At 50.6% G+C, this 21,434-nt stretch overlaps 1 protein-coding gene across 2 annotated transcripts in view; it reads left to right on the top strand.

Annotated features, from left to right (window-relative positions):
- LOC124233133 (integrin alpha-11) overlaps window positions 1-21,434 on the top strand; it is a 116,705-nt gene that overhangs the window by 18,662 nt on the left and 76,609 nt on the right. For both annotated transcript variants that reach the window (XM_046650271.1, XM_046650270.1), the window contains exon 2: window positions 9,914-10,025. In XM_046650271.1, coding sequence (XP_046506227.1) covers window positions 9,914-10,025 — 112 coding nt within the window. The remainder of the gene's footprint in view (window positions 1-9,913; window positions 10,026-21,434) is intronic.

Consider the following 21,434-nt stretch of genomic DNA (forward strand, 5'->3'; position numbering starts at 1 on the left):
CAGGGAGAGGCGTGGGATGGGGTGGGGGCTGGTGGGTAGGTTGGCAGGCGGGCAGGACAGGCACTGGGCCCGCTGACAGGGGTTGCAGAATAAGGGGCAGACAGCAAGAGAAGCATATACTGGAGGAAACCGAGAGCCAAGGCTTGGAGGCGGGAGTGGCAGGGCTCCTTCTGTGTAGACAGTGTGCTGGAGGCCGCCGTGAAGACCTGGTAGGATCGTGAATATGAAAGCTCTTTCCTCGTTAAGCTCTCCTCGACCTCAGAGCTCAAGCAGAACCTAGAACTCAACTCCTGATGACGCCCTGCCCTCCTCCTCATACACATGAGGAACCTTTCTGTTCTTTTTCACACATTTCACATTCAAGAGGACATAAAGGTACATATTTACCCGGGCTCTTCCTCCTGGGGAAGGTGGACATGTGGCCGCTGGTGTGCTCAGAGCAGCTTGCTGCCAGAAGCACAGCGGGGTGAGCTGGGAACACACTAGTTCCCAGATGAGGTCATGTCCCTGAGAGATGCCTGTAAGAAATGAGCGGTGCACTCATTCCACGGGGAGGGGTGACGCCTTTCCACGGAAGCCTGCGCACTCATTCCCTCTGCCTCCCCTTCTCTGTCCCGTCTGGGGAGACAGCTGGTCCTTCCGCACCTCCATCCCCAAAACCCTCTCCTTTCTCTGGACTCCATCGGGAGAATCATTCCTGCCCGTTGTTACCTCTCCCCATCCTGTCCTCTCTGGCTAACCGCTGGGCTACCCAAGCACGTGTGCACACGCACACACACACACACAGGGTCCCACAGTGAGCCATGTTCTGACCTGCACGAGGCTGGGGAGCCAAGGAGATGAGACTCCACCCGAGACAAAGCTCTGTGTGCTTCTTCAGCAGAGGGGAGGGAAAGGAAGGACAGAGGTTGGCGAGTGATGTTAGTGGCTGAAGGAATATGAAATAGGATGGACTTCGTAGTGTTTTTTCAGAGAAAAAGGCAGTGGGATAATGACCAGTTAGCAGAGAGACATGAAGTCACTTTGTAAAGAACTAAGACGCTGATGAGTTGATTAGAGAAGCTGGGAAACGGGGATATTTTGCAAGAGTAAAGAGAAGGGACTTGTCCCTCTCCTGGGGAGACCAAGTTTGGGCTCATTTGCTAAAGCACCAAGGGGGCATCAGGGCCCAGGGTGAGAACTGGCTTGGTATCACCAGACCCCTCCCAGCCAATCACAGCCCCCCTTCTGGCATTCAGGCCCAGCTGAGTGCTGAGCCACGGAGGGTGGGCAGGAGGGTGTTAGAGCCCCCTTTTTGAGTGGCTTGAAGCCGAGGGGCACACGTGTTGGCCCCAAGTGCTGGAGAGGAGGGAGGGAATGGCCCCACTCCCTGAAGCCAATCTGATAGGGACTTGCAGGGGCAATGGCCACCTGCCTGGCCTCTTGGGCTGCCCCAGTGCCCATCTGCCTCCTCCTCCTCTCCGAAGGGAGATGGATTTGGAAATGAATTCAGAGGAGAAGGGGCACGCAGACTCAGAACATCCCGGCTCTAAAGGATTTTAGACCACCTGGTCCAGCTTCCTCATTGTCTATAATGGGAGACTGAGGCACAGAGAAGAGAAACATCTTGTTCAAGGTTTGGCCAGTGGCAGAACCCGGGAGAGAACCCAGCCTAGTTCCACTTACCACAGCAGTCCTAACTCTCAGTCGGTGGACATTATATTCTCATGTCCCCTATTCTGAGTCTTAGAACCAGCTGTCCAGAGTCAGGAGTCTATCCTCTGAACTTTGATGTTGGCAGTGGTCCTCCTGCCATTTCTCCCCTCCAAGGGGGTCATCACTCCCATTCCTAGAAGATCTTAGGGAGAGAGGAACCTCTGTCATTCCAAGGCCACATAGTCATATCCTTGAGGAGTCCATGCACACAGCCTGGCATCCACAATTTTTGAAATAAGAGGGGTCTGAAGAGAATCGTGGTAGCCCCTGCCCACGTGCTTCAAATCTCCTCACTAAGATTTGAGCAGCACGGTCCAGCTCCAGGGCAGGGCTGGGCTTTCTTGGAAAGGTGACCACATTTCCTGGACCCTCACCAAGGCCTCATGCCCTCTGACATCTGGGCGTGCCCAGAAGCTGCAGCCAGGGAAGCAGAGCCCTGGGGCCCGGTCTCCACGGTTCAGGCAAGGGCAAAGGGAGCTGCGCCTGGATGCTGCAGAGCATTAGATGACAATTTTCTTCAATCCTTCCCTTTGGCTTGAGAATGCAAAATAGGATCATTTTTGCCTGGAGAGTTCCCTTCCTAAATGTGTTTGGCTTTGTCCAACATTAAGATGAGCTTGCATTCCTCCACACCGCCTGGCCTCCAATTCTAAATTGTTTGTGGAGACTCAAGACAGATGCTCGCGTGCCGACAACTGGAAACTGGCTGTGTGTTTGCCTAAGAGAACTTCTTGACGTGTGTAGGGCTGGGCCTTGCATGGCAGGGAGCTGAACCCTCTCATTTTACAGATGGGGAAACTGAGGCCCAGAGAGGCGTAGTGACTCTGCATGGACGCATGACCAAGTTAGTGAGGAAGCTGAGATTAGAAGCCAGGTCACCCTGCCCTGGTCCAGCCATCTCTTGGTTTCATTTTGGGCTCTGGTGAGTTGCAAACATGTCTGCTGGCTCACCCACGTGGCTGTAGCCTCTGAAGACCACAAGTCATGTCTTTTCTGACTTGGTGTCCCCACTACCCAGCATGGAACCTGGAGCATCACAGGCCCAAGGAGACTTTTATTGAATTAAAGGACCATCAAGGAGAGTTATACAGAAGGAGTGGTGGTGAGTAGGATGGGCGTGAAGAAAAGCTGGTGACCTCAGACAAAGCCCCACTCCTCTCCTAGCCTTAGTTCTCTCATTTATAACTGGAAGCATCTTAAAGCTGAGCAAGTGGTTCTCAAACTATGTTCCAGGACACCCTAGGGTTCCAAGGAAGTGTGTTAGGACTGCCACTGGGGATGGGGGGCTGCTCCTTGTCCCCTACCCCTGACCCCTACCTCGACTTCTTGTGTCTGCTTTTCATGTATAGATTTGGTACAAAAAAGGTGGGATTCACTGCAGGAAAAGCAAAGTTTCAAGACCGCTGGACTATTGATCTCTAAGATCCTTGCTTGCTCTTAAAAATAAAACCCTGTTACGTTACCCTTCCCTGATGCCACATTTGCTCCACACCACCTTTGGCCCAGTGGTAAACTGCCTTGCCAGCCACACCCCAAACCTGGCATCGCCTTCTTAGATGCCTGTCTGTGAAACAGTGGCCTCGGGGCAGAAGGGAAAGATGGCTGACAGCAGAGCAAGGACCGCCACACGTCTGTTGTCTGTCCAGCCAGGCCTCTAAGGCTCACTTATGTCCCCCTTTGGAAGGTGTTATTTTGCTTCCCATAGCAGTGGGAGGTCCACTTTACCCTTTCTTTTTGCTCAGGCCAGCCTCAGGGTCTTTTCTGCCACGCCCTCTCCCTATCTGTAATTTGCTTTTCGATGTGAAGATTCTTGGGGCCCAAGTAAAACTGGGAAGAGGGAGATAAAGCAGAGAGTTTGGGTAATATTTCAGCCTCCCTCGCCCCCACCCTGGCTCCCATAGCCAAGGAAAATGAAAGCTCTTGCTTACACAGGTGCGTCTGCAGCCCAGAGCAGAGCCCAAGGATGAGCCGAGGCCTGCGTCCAGGCAGATGGAAGGCTGCTGAGAGCTGTTTGCTCTCGGGGTCCGCAGAGTGTCTTCCTCTCACTATCAGCTCAAATCAGGTGCTTCATGCAGACTTTCAAGGCCCCTAGGACTCTGACTGCATCCTTCTGGCAGGCCTGGTCTCCCGCGGGGTGATCAGGGGTTCACCTGTCAGTTCTCTAACCAGCAGGATCTGAGGGCACAGCACCCAGGATGGGAGAGTTTTGAAGAAGTGGGGGGGGGGGGGGGGGGGGGGGGGGGGGCCGGGGTGAGACACCACAGTGAGGACTCAAGTGACTGAAGGGGGGGGGGCTGCGGGGGGGAGGAAGGCTCGATGGCGGCAGGCAGCATGGGGCAGGACCAATGAGGCCTCGGAGTGCATCCTTGCCACTTCCTACCTGTGGGACCTTGGCTGGTTATCTGCCTTCTTTGTGCCTCAGTTTCCTCACCTGTTAAATGAGAATAATAATATACTTACTTCAAAAGGCTGTTGTGAGGACTAAATGAATTTAGAACAGTGCTTTCCTATGTACACGTACCCTATAATTTTTATTATTATTATTGAAATGGTAGGGGACTGTCAGTACCTAAGTCAGAGAGCTAGGAGGTAAACTAAGGCAGGAAGAAGCCAACAGGTGCTGGTTCTGAGAATAGGCTCTTAGAAGGTAAGAAATCCATCAGGCAAGTCTGTCTGCACCTTCCTGGCTCAGGGCAAAGATAAAAAGGCATTCCGGGATGTTGCCCTGAATAGTATAGAGCCAGATAAGAAAGCAAGGCAGATGTGGAAACAACTGTGATCCGAAATAGAAAGCAGCAGAAGCTATGAGCAACCCAGAGGAAGGACCACGGTGTAGCAAAGATGTCATTAGAGCTGCGTCTTGACGTTTGAGAAGGCCCACACTTTGGGCAGCAGAAACAGCATGGACAGAGGTACTGAGGCAGCTCAGAGAACAGGGAATCTTGATTCAGTTCAATTTGACCAAGATGTACTGTGTGCCTTCCATGTACCAGGCACTGCCAAAGGTTAGTTACTGCAGTCAGTCTTGTCAGCCACACTTCAAGGTAGGTATTATTATTTCCATTTTGTATAGATGAGTAAACTGAGAGCCAGAAAGGAGAAGTAACTGGCCAGGGTCACCGTTAGTGAATGAATGCTGGAGCCAGGCTTCTAATAAGCCCGCCCTGAACTCACAGGCCAGGCTCTCTCCCCCCAGCGGGCTGTCTCTTCTCCTTCCCTGGCCCCACGGTCATATGAGGAATTCCTGCCTACCACCTTTGGGCCACCTCATCGATTCCTACATGGCGCCCTTCAAGGCCGGGGTCAGGCCTCCAGAAGATTCCTGACACCCCAGCGCACAGCCATGCCTCCCTTCCCTAACCACCACCACGCTGCTCCCAACACAGCACTTCCACTCGCCGCCGTCTATCCACCGCCCGTGCCCCCAGGCTGGTAGGGTCCCTACGCTCTTCTTGCCCTGCTCACACCTCATTTGGGTTCGGGGCCAGCCCCACGCTCAGTGCTGGATCCAGAGTAAACAGACCCCATCTTGCCCTCAGGGAGCGGCTGTCCTGATGGGGAGACAGGAGTAGTCAAATGCTTACAGCTGTCGTGTATAATTACTAACTGTGATGAGAAAAAGAGGCATCATGGTCACCTATTAGTGAGGTAGGAGGGGTGACAATCTCGTTAGCCAGGATCTGCTAGAATCGGGGTCAGGGAGCTTCCTAGGGCCGGGGAAGAATGTGACCTTTATGCTGAGATTTGAAGATGAGGAGAAGTTCATCAGAGAGGCTCAGGCGGAGGACACAGCATGTACAAAGGCCCCAAGGCAGGAGGAAGCAAGGTACATCCGGGGAGCAGAAAAGGGCTCTAGTGCCTGGACTGCAGGGAGCCAGAGGAAAACTCGCACAAGATGAGGCTGGGGGGCTCGGAGGGCCTTGGGGCCGCATGGAGATTTTGGACTTTCTCCCAAGATCCCTGGGAAACTATCTGGCAACTGGGGGGGATGGGAGGGGGAGAAACGGGAGTTGAGGGGCGGAGGGTGGAGCGGCACAGTGTGGATGCTCAGCAGATGCTCCCTAAGCTAGAGTGAGCACTCCCCAGGGAGCTGTGGAGTTGTGGAGTTGACGGAAGCCCTGGACATGTGGCCTCAGCATTTGGGACTGTGACTGCCCCATCTGGTGGTAGGGCGGGGCCTCCACGGCAGCCTGGAGTGATGTGTTGGAGAACCATGAGCCCCAAGCGATGATCAAGCTCCATGCTATGGCTTTGGTGCCTTGTTGGGACGGACTGAAGCTTTTTTAAAAGACAGATAAGATTCTGAGAAGAGGGCAGCAGCTGATGTAACCTTGGCCCCAGCCCACAGGAGAGCAGCCCGGGAATTGTGGTTTTCCCCCCCTGTCATCAATATCAAGGACAGATAAGTGGCAAGCTGCCCAACCAGGCTCCCAGTGTCTCTGCAGTCAGCCTGTTGATTCCTGTCAAAAACAACTTTGCTTTGTTTTGTTGGTATTTGGGGTTCATAAATCTCTGAGAGGAGTGTATTCTCCATCCTGAAAGCCACCCGCCATCAGATGAGCCGGCCAGAGATCTCATTGGGAGCCAAGGTCAGCATGTCGGACTTGACATCACTTTTAGAAAATCCATTCTCTGGTTGGTTTGGTTTGCTCAGAAGCAAATGCCGACTGGGGGAAGAAACCAGCACTTTGTAACTTAGTGCCCTGGCCTGCGGGCTTTTGTCCTCTTCCCCGTGGCCAGATGTCACTAATCCTGTGCCAGGGGTGGGGGTGCTGAGGGAGACAGGACTAGTCCTAGACAGAGCCCCAAGGGAGGGAGGGAACCCGGGGCAGCCTGCCTTCTCTCCCATCTGCGTCTCTCAGCTGTCCCGAAGACAGAGGCGGCCAGCCCAAGGGCAGGGGATGGGGGAGACCCCCTTCCCTGAAAAAAATATTCCCTCCCTCCGTGGGCCCTTCTTCTGAAAGGCTAATCTCCCAGGGGTCACATCCCCCCAGTGCCCCATGCTCTCTGATCCTGAACTTGCTCCAGTCTCCCAGCTGAGTGATTTGGGACAAATTATTTACCCTCCCAGAGGTGCAGTAATATCTGTCTCACAGGGCTGGCATGAGAGTTAACTATTTAATGTAAAACTAATGGTTAGAGATCTAGAATAGTGCCTGGAATATATCAGTGCTTGGTCAATATGCTTTTCTTCCTCCTTTTCGTCATCGAGGGAAGACAGCGTCCCAGCCAAATATGAATCTGGTCTCTAACAATTCCATCAAGCAATATCTCTCGACCACTACCTCTGAGCTAGATCTTTATTCGAGGCGCTAAGGATACAGCAGTGAGCACATGGCAGGATCTCGTGGCACTTAGAGAACTTAAGAATATCATAGAATATCAACCACGTAAGAATAAACAGATAAGTATGTAATATATTTGTGAGAAGTGCTCTGAGGAAAAATGGAGAATAAGGGAGATAGAGAGGGACAGGGTGGCCTGGTGATGGCCAAGATGGCACTGAAACAGAGACTCTCATGATCTGAGGGAGTGAGCCATGTGGATAACCAGGGGAAGAGCATTCCAGGCAGAGGGAACAGCCAGGGCAAAGATGCTGAGAGAGAAGGAGCCTGAGACAGCGTGGCTGCAGCAGAGGACAGGAGATGAGGGGCAGAGGGGACGGGGTGGGATCACGTGGGGCCTTGCAGGTGAAGAGTTTGGCTTTGACGGGGGGGCAGGGGGTGGGAAACTGATGGAGGGTGTGGAGCTGAGGACTGATGGGATCTGACTCATCTCAGAAGGATCCCTCTGGCCACGTTCACTCAAGAGGCCCTGATGGTGGGAGGGCCCTGAAGACACAATTGATGGCCTGGTCTTCACTGGCCCTCACTCCCATGCAGGTCCAGGAGTGGTGGGTAGGTCTGGATTTCCCGACGGCCTTCCTCTTGTTCAGGGCCACCTCCCCTGCGCGGGTCAGATGCAGGAAGAGGAGGACCAGGGACCGCTGGGGGGCACCTCCAGGGGGCGCCAGGGGGCCAGAGAAAGTGTTGCCCCACAATCAGGGAATGTGTGTAGCCTGTGCAGGTGTGTGCAGGTGTGTGTCCATGTGTTTTTGTGTGTACACACGCATGCATGCCTGTGTGTACATTTCCATATGTGTGTGCGTGCATGCATGTTCATGCACACATGTATGACATCAGTGTGTGTGCACGCGCGTGTGTGTGTGTTCATCCCTGAGACAGACTGGAGAGAGAATGTTTCATCTGCAACTCCACTTCTTTGACCCCTCTCTGCCCACCTCCCAGCTCTGCACAGGTGACAGTGGCATCTCTCTCTCTCTCCTCCGTGCCATGCCCTCGCTGGCCAGGGTCCTGTGCTCCTTCATCCCTCTGTGCTCGCCTGACCCTGGCCTCTTCCCCAACCCTAGCTGCTGCTTTCCAGGCTAATGCGTCCGTTTGTGGGCTGGGCTTTGTACATAAGGCACTAACAGATTAATGCGCTCCTCTTCCCCACTCCCACTCAGGGCTATGACACCAAATTCATGTGGCAGATTAGGAATCATGAAGTCAGGACTGGCAGCTACATGGCCACTTGCTGCCACTGTCCTCTCCTGTACCCAAAGCAGGCACTGCTGATTGATCACACTAGTCTTGCCCACTGAGCCCAGACTTGACCTCAGAATCTTTCTTAACTCAGTGCTCCAGGCAGCACAAATAACCAATTGACATGGGTAGGTGAGATAAAACATATCTAACATCCCTGCTCTAAGGTGTTCCAAAGTTTTACCTCTGGGGGCTCTAATTCTGTGACCCTAATGATAGAACTTTTATCCCCTGTATCCATCTGCAAAGCAGGAAAGGAAGTGTGGAAGAAACTGCTTGTTCCTGTCCAGTAGGCCTGATTCAGGTAGGGGCCCCGGGCATCACCTCTGAACACTCAGAATGGGGGTCAGTGCCCCATGGGACGTTCAGGGGTATGAGCCTCAGATTCAGGTCCCTCTCCACAGGCTCCGGGACTTGGCAGGTCAGGTAGCCTCTCTGACCCTCGGCTTTCCCTCCGCTGCTCGCCTCACAGGGCCGTCATGGAGAGCGATTGAAAGCATAAATGGGACCGTTCTTTGACATTTAGAAAGTGCCCTACACATGAAAGGGGCGACCATGGTCTTCTGTCTGTTCTGTTCTGTTCTGCTGATTGCTTTTCACTCATCTGAAGTTCCAGCTCGTGGTAGCATGCCACCCCTTAAATCCCATGGGTCCCAAGTTTGCTGGTCCTGTTCGTAGTGACGTGTGACAAGGCTGGACATGCCTGAAAATGCCTTCTGGAGGGAGGGAGTCACAGAGCAGGCGTCCCAGATCCTAGTTCAGATGCTGCTGCTGACCTGCTGTGTATCCCTGGACTTGCTTCTTAACCTCTCTGGGGCTGAGTCCCCCTCTGCCAAATGTGGATGATACTAGCTCATTCTCCCAGGGTCCTAGGCGGGTAAATGGTGGCGGATGTAAGGAGACCCAGAAACCCAAACTGCATACAGATGTGAATCATTATTTCTTGTGATTTGCCACCGGAATGCCAAAGGGAGAAAGCATGTGGCTTCACACCAAGGCTGTCCACCAGGTGGAATCAGTCCACTGACATGGGAGTTAGCCAAACTGAGTCCTTTGGGGCCAGGGCAAAAGGGCTGTGGGACTTTCTCTCTGCTTTGCAGCAGCTGCCCCAGCCAAGCAGCGGCCCCTGTTGAAGGCAGGCAGAGCTCGGCCGACTGGTTCAGAAGCAGTGCCGGTGCCGTGGCCACTAGGGCCCCAGGCTTGGAGGGAGGTGGAAAGTCTATTCCCTGACTCTTTAGCAGGCAGAGGTGAGAGAAGAGAGAAGGAGGGGGAGGAGGGAGAGAGGAGAGCACAGAAGAGGAGACCAGCAGAAGCTGGAGGAAGGAGTGATGGAGGAGGAAGGGAGCTGTCTTCCCCGAGAGACTGGGAATTCTCTTCCCATTGCGACTGGGTCTCCCTATCAGACTATGGCTCCCCTAGGCAGGAACTTGGCCTCTGCCATCAGACTGTGGGCTCCCCCAAGCAGGGACTATGGCAGCCACATATGGGGGCTCCCCCAGGACAGGGGAACCTATGCCCCCGCAGCCAAGACCCTCTGAGGCAGGTGACCTGCCAGGGGGCCTGTCACACTGCTGGTGCCTGGACTTCTGCCCACCTGACTCCCCGACTGTCCGCTCCTCCTCTCCCTGCCCCAGGGTTCACGGACACCTTCAACATGGACACCAGGAAGCCTCGAATCATCCCTGGCTCCAGGACGGCCTTCTTCGGCTACACGGTGCAGCAGCACGACATCAGCGGCAAGAAGTGGTGAGTGAGCGCGGCCGCCGCCCCCTGCCCCAGACTCCCCACGCCGGCCCCTCCCTCGGCCGCCTGGCTGGCCCTCACCTGTGGACGCCCCCGTTTCCAGTGACTTGACTTCTTGTCCTGGCAGGCCCAAGGCTGCATAGGCTCTGCTCCTGACTATGAAAGCTTGAGCATCCCATTTTGCAGGCCCTCCATCTTCTCACCTGAGAAATGGGAATGAACAAGCCCTCCTTCTCCAGGTTGTGTGACAGCACAGGCAGCAGGCACCCTGGACCAATGGTTCCCCCTCCCATCCCCTTCCAGGGCCTCAGTGTCTCGTCGACGGGGGCAGCGTCTCTGGTCTTGGCTGCTTGCAGAGCTGTCGGGGTGTCTCTGAGGGGACGGACGCGAGCCCACAAGCTAAAACACAGGCAGTGGCGGGGCAAAGGGAAGTGAGAGCCAGACCGAGTGGAGGGAGAGGGCCAGAAGGATCCCAAGGAGCCCTCTGGGGCGGAGGGGATCAAGAGGAGGGACGAATCCACCTCCAATTTTTAAAAGTAATCTTATTAGGTCGTATTTTACAGATCATATAATTCACTCATTTCAAGTGTACAATTCAATGGTTTTTAAAAGTGAATTTAGCAAGTTGTGCAGCCATCACTACACATCAGTTCTAGAATATTTTCCTCACCCCAGTGGGATGCCTCGTGCACATTTCCTGGTGACTGCCATTCTCCGACCTCTGTGGGGTTCTAGCTGACAGGAGGCAAGGCCTGCCCTCCTGAAGTGGAAAGGATAGGCCTCTGCGGGGCCCTCTTAGGAGCTCTTGCCAAGTCAACGGACCCCAGGAACACCGCGCTGTGTCCTCCGCTGCCCTCTCCCCCGTCTGCCTCTGCCCACCCTCCTGATCTCTTCTTCCGCTCCCCTTGCTTGTTTTCTTGTGCCCAACCCTCTAGCCAAATTGCATTATTTCACTTTTTCCGTTCTCCAGACCTGCTTTGCACGTGCTGTACTCTCTCCCCGTGATGTCCTCTCTTACCCTCCCCATTCACCCTGCCCCACCATTCGGATCTGGCTAATTCATATACATATCTTGTGTGTGAAGGAGTATCTTACTAATTATCTTTCTATTGAGCTATAACTTAGACACAATAAAGTGTAGACATCTTAAGTGTCCAGCTCAGTGACATTTTATGTGTGTGTATGCCTATGTAATCACTTCCCAGAATATGACATAGAACATCCAGCTCCCCAGAAATCTCCTTTGTGCCCCTCACCCAGTTAGCGCCCCTCCAGGTAACCACTGTTCTGACTCCCGTCGCCATAGATTTGTTTTGCCTGGGTTTGAACTTCATCTCAATGATATCATACAGTAGGTACACATTTGTACCTGACCTGTTTTACTCAACATTATGTCTTTGTGATTTAACACATTGTTGTATGTATCATAGTCCATGCTTTTTCACTGATGTGTAATATTCCACTGTGGCAATATACCACAGTTAATTTTTTTATTCTGCTATTGATGGATATTTGGATTCTTTCCATTTTGGGCTATTTCAAATAGAGATGCTATTAACATTTGTATGCCTGTCTTTTGATGGACATAAGCACTTATTTTTATTGAGTATATACTCAGGAGTAGAATTGCTGAGTTAAACAGTAGATATATGTTTAGCTTGAGTAGGATCTGCCAAGCATTTTTTTCCAAAGTGGTTTACCAATTTAAGCTCTTTCTAGTAAGATAAGAGAGTTCCAGTTGCTCCACATCCTTAATAACACTTGGTGTTATCAGTCTTTTTAATTTTAGCCATTCTGGCGATATATAGTGGTATCTCATTATGGGTTTAATTTGCATTTCTGTAATGACTAATGATGTTGAGCAACTTTTTGTAAATTTATTGGACATTTTGGTCTGATGAGTCTTTTGCCTATTATAAAAATTGTGTTTGTGTCTTTTTCTTATTGATTTATAGGACTAAAAATATATTCTGCATACAAATCCTTTGTCAATGAGAAGCATTGCAAAGAACTTCTCCCAGTCTGTGTCTTGCCTTTTCATTCTTTTCATGATGTCTTTTTATGAACAGAAGTTCTTAACTTTAATCAAGTCTAATTTATCTATCTGTTTTATGGTTAGTGTTTTTTGTGTGTCCCATTTAAGAAATCTTTGCCTCTCCCAGGATCTCGAAGATATTCTCCTCTGTTTTCTTCTAGAAGTCTCACATTTTTGCTTCCTCATTTAGGCCAATGATTCATATCAAATTAATTTTTGTGTGAGGTGTGAGATAAATCTTTTTTCTTTTTCTGTGTGGATATCCAATTGATCTGGCACCATTTGTTAAAAGACTATTTTCCCCACTGAATTGTAGTATCATCTTTGTCAAAAATCAGGTGACTATATATTTGTGGGTCTACTTCTAGCCTCTATTCTATTCCATTTGTCTATTTATCTAAGTTTTCACCAGTGAAAAGCTGCCTTGGTTACTGTAGCTTTAAAGTAAGAGTTGAAGTCAGGTGGTGTGAGTTCTCCCTAATTGTTCTTCTTGGACAAGATTGTTTTGGCTGTGCAAGGTCCTTTATATTTTCTTATGAATTTTAGAACCAGCTATCAATTTCCCCTAATCACACTTGCCGAAAATGTGATTGGGATTGTATTGAATTTATAGATAAATTTGGGGAGAAATCAAACCTTAATAATACTGAATCTTCCAATCCATGACCATGTATATCCCTCCATTTATTTAGTTTTTTAAAAAGTTTTCTCTCAATAGTGCTTTGAAGTTTTTAGTATAAAATTCTTACAGATCTTTTATTACATTAATTCCTAGTATTTGATATTTTATGCTAATTAAAATAGAATGATCTTATTTCATTTTCTAATCTTTTCTGCTAGTGTACAGAAAAATGCAATTGATTTTTGTATATTTACATCATATCCAGCAACTTTGCTAAATTCCTTAACTATTTTTTAATAGTTGTCTTATAGATTCTTTTGACTTTTCTACATATACAAGCAGATGAGCTGAAATAATTACAGTTTTATTTCTTATTTTCCAATCTTCCTAGCTTTTCTTTCTTTTTCTTTCCTGATGGCAGTGGCCAGGACTTTCAGTACAAGGTTGAATAGAAGTTGTGATATGGAACATGCTTTCCTTTTTTCCCTTATTGGAGAGAAAACTTTCAAAACTTCATAATTAGATAAGATATTAACTGCAGTTTATTCATTTGTTTGCTTGCTAAGGAAGTTTTCTTCTATTCCTAGTTTTCTGAGTTTGTATGTATGTGTGAATATATCTTAAATTTTATCAGATAGTTTTTCTGCAAAGGTTGAGATGTTATACGGTTCTTCTCCTTTATTCTGTTATTATGGTTAATTATACTCAGTGATTGATTTTTTTGAGTATTAAATCAAATTTGCATTCCTGGGATAAACTTCACTTGGTCATCATGTATTCATAAATATATTGGATTCTATTCATTAATATATTCTCAGGAATTTTGTTTGTATGAACGTGAGATATATTGTGCAGCTCAACATATCCAATGTATTCTTAATTATAGATATTTGATTTTGCAGTTCCTAAATTTCTATTTGATTCTTTTTTATAGACTCTACTTCCATTAAAATAATCTTTCTCCCATTTTTCCATCTTTTACTCTATTTTTTTTAAACACACTGATCATAGTTATTTTGAAGTCCTTGTTGGCTACCTTAAATATCTGGGTCATCTTTAGGTCTGCTTTTAGTTACTATTTTATCTTATGGTTACCAGTCACTTTTTCCTGATTCTTTGTCTTTAATTTTTTTTTAATTCTGTGAATGGTACACTGTAGAGAATCTAGATTATGTTACCTCCCTTTAAAGAAGGCTACCTTTTCTCTGACAGGTGATTAAAATGCTGGTGAGACCACCTAGATCTTCCCATTGCTTGATTTGGAGCTTGGTTTGCACAGGTGTCATCTAGTTTTGCCCTCATTCCTTGGGTGCAGTCTTTACTCCTAGGGCATGGATTTTCTGGGGTCTCAACTGAAAGCCCACAGTATCCATTAAAGTTTCTCCACTCTGACTGGGCAAGAACCCCAACATCTCCCGAGCACTGAGCGGCCTCTAAAATCTCTGCCCTCAGTGGCTGTTCTGTGATAGATTTTCCAGGGTCTCACTCTGTGCATGTATGGCTTAGGAGTCAGCTGAGGACCTGAAGGAAACTTTCAGCAGGGTTTGGGAGATCTTTCTCTGTGGCTGTCTCCTTTCTGCATGTCCCCACCAAATTCTAGCCATCTTTGCAGCCCCAGCTCCAATCAGTTTCCTCCACCCAGAAAAACTGCTACTCTCTATTTGGACTCTGTTCCCTGTGCTCAGTAAGGAAAGTACCCTCATAGAGAGAGCCAGCTGAACGTGGGGTTGGCACCTGTCCTTCCCTCTTGTCCAGTACTGAGCTCTGCAGTGACCTCCGTCCAGTGCCTGCACATAGTTGTCATATGTTTTGTCTCACGTGTACAGTTGTTAACAGCTATAATTGAAAGTCCTCGTTCATATTCTTTTATCAACTTAGATACCATTTCCTCTGAGAAAACATTTATCAAACCGGATAGTAATTGCCTGTTTCATTGTCTTTCTTCCTGAAATCAAGGGTGCAAGCCCTGGCATTTAGTAGATGCTCAAAAGAACATGCTTTGCAAGGCTGAATTAATTATATGAACCTCTCTCAACCAGCCCAGACATAAGATGCACAGCATCCAGATTCTTTACGTTGTATGAAGGATTAAAGATTAAATGCAACTGGCTTTTCCAAGATAGAATTTATTTTGACCAATATTTGTTTATTAAGCTTCTGTTAAGAAATTTTACTAGACTCTGCAAAATTTTGGTATGAGTAGATATGGTTTTACTCTCAAATAACTTACAGATCAGTTGAGGAGACAACACTAATATCCTTGAGATAATTAAAAAAACAATACAAGACAATGTTAATTATGTTCATCTTTGTAAGGCCACTTTCTCCATGAAGGCTTTCTGGATCCTTCTCCTAGCCTAAAATGGCCTTAGCTTCCCCAAGCCCTCTCTCTGATGGCACGTCTCGCGTCCTACCTTGTGTTGGAGTGGCTGCGGCCCGTGGCCCCTCTACCCTACTGGACACCAGCTTCATCTCCCCGTGCCAGAGAGCAGCCGCCACAGTGTCTTGCTCACAGCCGGAGCCTGGAAGGAGTCGTCGCTGTGCCTGGACTCTCTGGGAGGGCTTCAGAGGAGACGGGCATTGGAATGGGGTTTTGGAAGTCGCTCTTAGAGAAGAAGAAAGCTATGATAGAATTAATTCCTGGTGACTTTTGCTGGTCTGAGTTCAGCCAGAGGTATCACGGAAGAGAGCTGGTGCTGCAGGCTGGCGGGGTCACACCCGCTGCGGCCGCCTGGCCTGAGCGTGTGTATGGCCACAACTGAGCTGGGAGACAGAGAGGCCTTGGGGCCCCAGGGACGGCACCTCATGCCGAGGGCTGGAGCACACAGGGCCTCTAGGAGTCTCCTTCCTCCCTTGCGTGGACCCCCTGCACAGCCTCCTCGGTCGCTTCCCCTCCCTGCTTCCTCCCCTGGCCCCCAGGTTTCCTGTCCTGTAGGCAGCACTCCAAGAGTTTATTCGGACATAAAACCATGTGGATGTTGATCGTGGGAAAAGCAGTGAGGCCGGTGTCGTTTGGGGAACGCTGGCCGGCTGTTCCATGCGACTCCAGGGGCACGTGTGGCGTCAGCTCCATGCCAGGAGGCACCTCAGGGGAAGAGCAGGAGCCAGCGTTGGAAGTCCAAGACTCTGCCGCTTGGAGGCAGCCCTCGGGAGAAGCTCTCTCAGCCTCCTGCACCCCTGTTTGCTCAGGTATAAAGTGGGAATAAACTTGCCCATCTCAGGGTACTACGCAAGATCAAAGAATACTCAAAACTCGAACGTGTTTTGTAATCTGTCAAGCAGGAAATGGAGGACTGAACTGCCCGCAGCCAGCGGGCAGCCAAACCTAAGGTCAGGTCTACGGAGGCTTGGTGGAGAGTCTCCCTCTGCCCCAGGCTCCTCCTGCCTCCGGAGCGGGGCCCTGGCTTCCGGCCCTCAAGGCAGAGGTGGCACACCTTGTCTGCATCTCCTGGGCCTGCACTGGGGCCAGGGAATCTGTGTTTCAAAGAGCTTCCCAGGAGACTCTAGCAGGGAGGCTGGGGCGTCTAAGGATCGCCATCTCCACTGAGGGTAGGGACATGTCGGTGGGAAGCAACATCACTCCCCAGCCCCTGCCCAAAATCCAGGTCCCAACACTGCCCCAGAGGACCCACAGCTGTCTCCCCGTGAGACACCAGCGGGGTCTGGCCCCCATTTACCAGGCTGTGAGCCTCCTTGCACATCAAGGGCGCCGAACCCTGATGTAAACAGCCGGAGGACAAGGGCACAGACCCCGTGGGGCTGCCACTGTATTTTCTTAACCCTTCCCCTCTGCCCACCGCACCCCCAACTCAGAACTCCCACTAGGCAGAGCTGGCTGTACCCCAATGTACATCTTGAACAGTTTTCCACATGCCTTGGTTTTAGCAACAATAACAACATTCACAGACACACAAAAAGGAAAAGAGAAAACAAATTCCTCTTGGCCTGAGTGTTCTCTGCCCCTGCTCTTTAAGCCCTTGTGTATTTTCAGAGGAATCTAATCCACATGACTCTCATGCGTATACATTGGAATCGTGAGGTCAGTTGGTTTTTAAGACCCTTTGATGTCCCAGAAGCGCTGGTGGAGGGTTTGCAGAGGGCATCTCCAAGCCTTTGGTCCCCTGGAGCAGGAAGCCTCCTGGTGCTGAGAAAAAAGAGAGCTGGGCCCCCCAAGTTTCCAATTTGTCACTGAAGCTCTTACGCCTGGAAGAGCAGCCTCAGCTCTCGGCCAAGTGGGGCATTTTGCCAGCCACCCTCAAGGGCGCTGGGGAGCAGGAGCCCGACAGCCCCCAGAGCTCCCTGTCCCGGTCCCCCACTCCCCTCTCTACTTCTGTACAAAGCCACCAGTGTTCTCAGTCTCATCAGCCCCACGTGTCCCCTTGTGGGGAGGGGAGGGAGGAGTCCAGCCCCAGCTTCCCGGCACCTGCTCACCTGGCCAGCTGTGCTGCCCTCGGGGGTCGCTACCTGGCGAGCAGAGCTTGGACACAGAGAGGGACAAGGGCAGTGAGAGGGAAGGGCCCTGGGGGCCGAGAGAAAATCCAGAAAGGGAGTCCAGTGGAGAGGGAGACTGAGAAGGAAGTTAGGGGAACCATCCCGGAGCCTCGGTCTCCTAAATGCCGGAGTGTCCTTATGAGAAACAGAAGCTTCTCTTGGGGGAAAAGGAGCATCGTAAACATAACTGTCATCCCTCTCAGCAACGGAAGGACAGACTTGGTGGCTTGGCTCATCCAAAGTCACAGGGAGTCCTAGACAGCCTCCCAACTCTTTGAAGGGTCCTTTCGGATTCTTTTGTAATAACTTAACTCAAGCCTTTGTGCCCAGATGCTGAGGGGTCTGTGTGATTAGATGCCCTACATACGGACTTTGAGGGACTGGGGAGGGGGACCCAGAAACCAGCCAGGCTTGGAAGCAAATCCTCCACTCTAGGCAAAGTGCAGGTCCTGCCAGGAGCCTGTACTTCCTCCCAAAGGCTTGGTGTCATTCGGGGGATGGGCCCCCTCAGCCCCTAAGGGGGACAAAGCTGGAATAGACCTGCCTGACACAGCTAGATAGCCCACCTCTCCCCGAAACCTCTCTTCAGGTGCAGTGTCTTCCGCTGGTGCAGACCCAGGGAACAGGGCTATCTCCTTAGCCTCAGGACAGGGTCACCCCCGCCATGGTCCTCAGTGGACTCCCATTATAGAGGCAGAGGTCGGCTGGGGAGGGACAAGGTGTCTGGGAGCAGGCCCAGGAGGCATGGATGGACATGAAGTAAACATGGTGGGCTGGCCTTCAGGGCTATGAGACCCCCTGCGGCATCTCCCGCTGCCTGAGAGGGGTCTTAGAAATTATTTACCCCAATCTGCTTATTTTACAGGCGAGGAAACTGAGGCCCAGAAATAGAAAGAAACTACACACACCAAGGTCACACAGCAAGTCAGTGGGAGAGCCAGGACTGAAACCCAGGTGGCCCAACTCCCAGTCCCATTGCTTTCTACTTCCTGTGATATTTCCACCTGGCACTTAAGTGAAAACTGCCAGCGGGTTAGTTCCCCCGCCATCCAGGTCCCTTGTCTCAAGATAACTAGGTGATAGCTACCTAAACTAAATTCTAATTTGGGTAAGGCATTCATTCTATTACAGTGCCTTTCTGTACTGACCTTCCCAGATAACAAGTTTGTATTTTCACCAGGATATTCCAAGTCTAAACCCAGAGGCCCACTGATGGTGGAATTCGGGGTTGACTGGAGACGTAATCCATGAGGAATAAATCCATGAAAATTGGCTGTCAAGTGTAGGCCCGGGGGTGATGCCCTCAGGCCTGGACGTCCCTCCCGTCCCAGCTCCAGGGTTTCCCAGCCTCGCATTTGTGGCCATTTCTGCAGGGTTTAGCAGTGCGTCAGGGCGGGTGCAGACCTGCAGCCTCAGCAGATAAGAGAAGGCACACAGAGTGGCTCCTTACTGCAGGAAAAGTCTAGGCTTCAGAACCACGCAAACCTGGGTTCCCTTCCCTGCTCAGCCACTTGCCAAGCCTTGGGAACCTGAATCCATCACATCCACTCACTGCACCACAGTTTCTTCCTCTGCAAAATGGGCATGGTGATGCGAACCCCAAAGGGTTCTTGTGAGGAGACAGTGTGTGAAGTGTCTACTGTGAGCAGATGCTGGATAAGTTAGTCCCTACACTGGCCTATCCCCCAAGAAAGGATGTGGTGTTCCGGAGAGGTTTCGAGGAAAAGGACCCCCAGGACCTGCTGTTTGGACAGAATGACAGATTGTGTCCAAGTCTGTCTCTCCTCCTCGGAGGCAGTGCCGGTGGTCAGGCTGGGGCACCCTCAGCATTTGTTGATGTGGAATCTCTCTGAGGAACACCCTAAGCTCTTTTCCTGGCGCAGGCCCCCCGAGCAGGCTCCCGACACCGCAGTGCATAAATGCCCTCTGCTATTTTCTCTTGGAACAAATAAAATCCGGTACTATGACTCATTCTGGTTAAAGGATAAATTGCCACAGAAGCAAAGCCCAGGATAGGATGAAACCACCCGACACATGAGAGAGAGGGAGAAAGAGAGAGAGAAAAACTGTCCTCTGGGGAAATGTTGGCTCAGGGCCCCAGACCAAGCCACCCAGCAGACCCTGGCAGCCAGCACGTGGACAAAAAGAGAGCGAACCGGAGAGGGCTGCAGGAGTGGGAATCCAGACAGGGGTCCTCACAGGCAGGAACTGAGGGCACCTTGAGGCCCTCAAAAACACAACACAGCATTGAGAGCAGCCAAGGAGAGCCTGTCAGCCCCAGAACCCCACGAGAACTCTCATTTGAGACGCAGCCTGCAAAGGGCTCCCAGTGCTCCTGGCATCTCGGGATTTTTTTTTTCTCTTCTTTCCTTTTTCCCCCCCCCCCCCCCCTTTTTTTTTTTTTTTTTTTTTTTAATGTCAAATCAACACAGGAACGTCCCAGAACTTGAAGAGTATGTCAGTGAGGGCCCAGGTAAACTCTGACACACACACAAACCGGTCACCCAGAGACGGAGCTGAGGCCAGTCCTCAGGGCCGTAGAAGGACCCCAGTGCTGAGCTCCGAGCGGCAGGGAGCCAACCATTGCATGCTTTGGGGGTAAGACGCACAATCTTGGTAGTGGAAACATTGAAAGGAAAGTTTCCTGGTTACTAACCTCCAAGAAAGAAAATAAATTTAATTCGAGCAGTTCATGGAAGCCAGAGGGATTTGCCAACTCAGCATCGTCTTTGCTCGCCGCCCCCCAACCCCAGCAGCCTGTGGTCTCTTCCACCCCGTCCCTGGTCTGACGCCAAGGCTGTTGGTTCTGTGACTCCAATGTCCTTCCTAAGCCCAGGGCATGAGAGGGAGGGGGACTTGCTCACAGGAGGTGGAGAGGAAACTAATGCTGAAATTCACTCTCTCTTGAGAATGGCTTTCTATGATTGCATAGGTTTGAATTTTCAAGACTGGTAGTTTTTAATTGCTCCGTGGAACTTTATCTGCATTACCACTAACTGACACTAGGGGGAGCAAGGCTGCCCGGTAACGGCTCCTCGCTCAACCATCTCAGCTTCCCACAGAAGCGTGGATGGCGCTAACTCTAGGCAGCGTGTGCTTCCAGTGAGGCTATAAAACGTGCAAAACAGAACTCCCTGTTGAAAACCACAAAGTGGAATAAACATGTTTTAAGGTTATATACAATTATGAAAACAAATCAATGTGCTATTCCTGCTTTTTCTCCCTCATCTGAACTGTGATCAATCGCTACTTAACCTTACCCTCGTTTTCTCCAGGCTTGGATAGAACACCTCGTTCTAACTTTCCCTAACTCCTTCCTGAAGAATCAAGGGCTCCTGGGGATTTCAGACTCTTTCAAATGGCTTTTCTTCTCTTGACAACTTCTCTTCCTGCACAGCTGCAACACTCAGGCACACGGCCAATGCTAAATACTTGTTATCGACTCGAGACCTGCTTGACAAAGTTTCTCTCATTTTCTGTTAAATTGTGAAATCTTCCCCCACTTTCTCTCGAGTTATTTTTTCCTGGTTTAGCTGTCATGAGTCACCCCAAGCCAATAACGCAGAGAGACATGGAGAAAGAGTTGTAGAAAAAGCCAATTAACAGACATGGAAAACGAAATAAGGAAAAGGGGAGAGGAGAGGAGAAATGAAATGAAGAGTAAAGAGCTAAGAGAGAGTGATGAAGGAAAGGGGGCTGTGAGCCCAGGGGCAGGGCTTGCCTTTTATTCATCTTTGCATCTTCCGTGCTTGGCACAGGACCACAGAAGGAGGAGAGAATGGCTCTGGAAGTCTGGGTGTGACCAGAGCTAAATCTCAGGGGAACTCAAAGCTGGATCTTCTTGTTATCGAGGGCCTGGGGACCATGGCCCTGTGTGGCAGAGGTCTTGAGATTCCCCGTCCTTTTCTTTCCCCTGCAAAGTTTGGAGGGGCCCCGCTAACGCGAAGTCAGGAGAAAGAGCAAGTGGGTGGTGGACGGCGGTCTGGCCCAACCCCAGGCGGCTCACCCTGCGACACCAGCTGCTCTCTGCGCCGTCCAGTCCCCTCTGCCTCTCCCCGACCACCGAGGGAATGATCTCGCATAACCCAAGGAGGAGGACGTTTCCAAAAATGCAGTGACAGCCTTCACCCTCCAGTGGTTCAAGTGGAGCCGCTGCCTCGGTTTCTTTATGGCTTCTCACAGTAAGAACCATGCTGTGCGAACAGCCATTGCCCACAGTCCGGGAGGGAGAGGAGGGAAGTCAATCTGAGCTCTGAACCGGAGG

The sequence above is a fragment of the Equus quagga genome, unplaced genomic scaffold (assembly GCF_021613505.1).
Source record: "Equus quagga isolate Etosha38 unplaced genomic scaffold, UCLA_HA_Equagga_1.0 153_RagTag, whole genome shotgun sequence".
Taxonomy (NCBI): domain Eukaryota; kingdom Metazoa; phylum Chordata; class Mammalia; order Perissodactyla; family Equidae; genus Equus; species Equus quagga.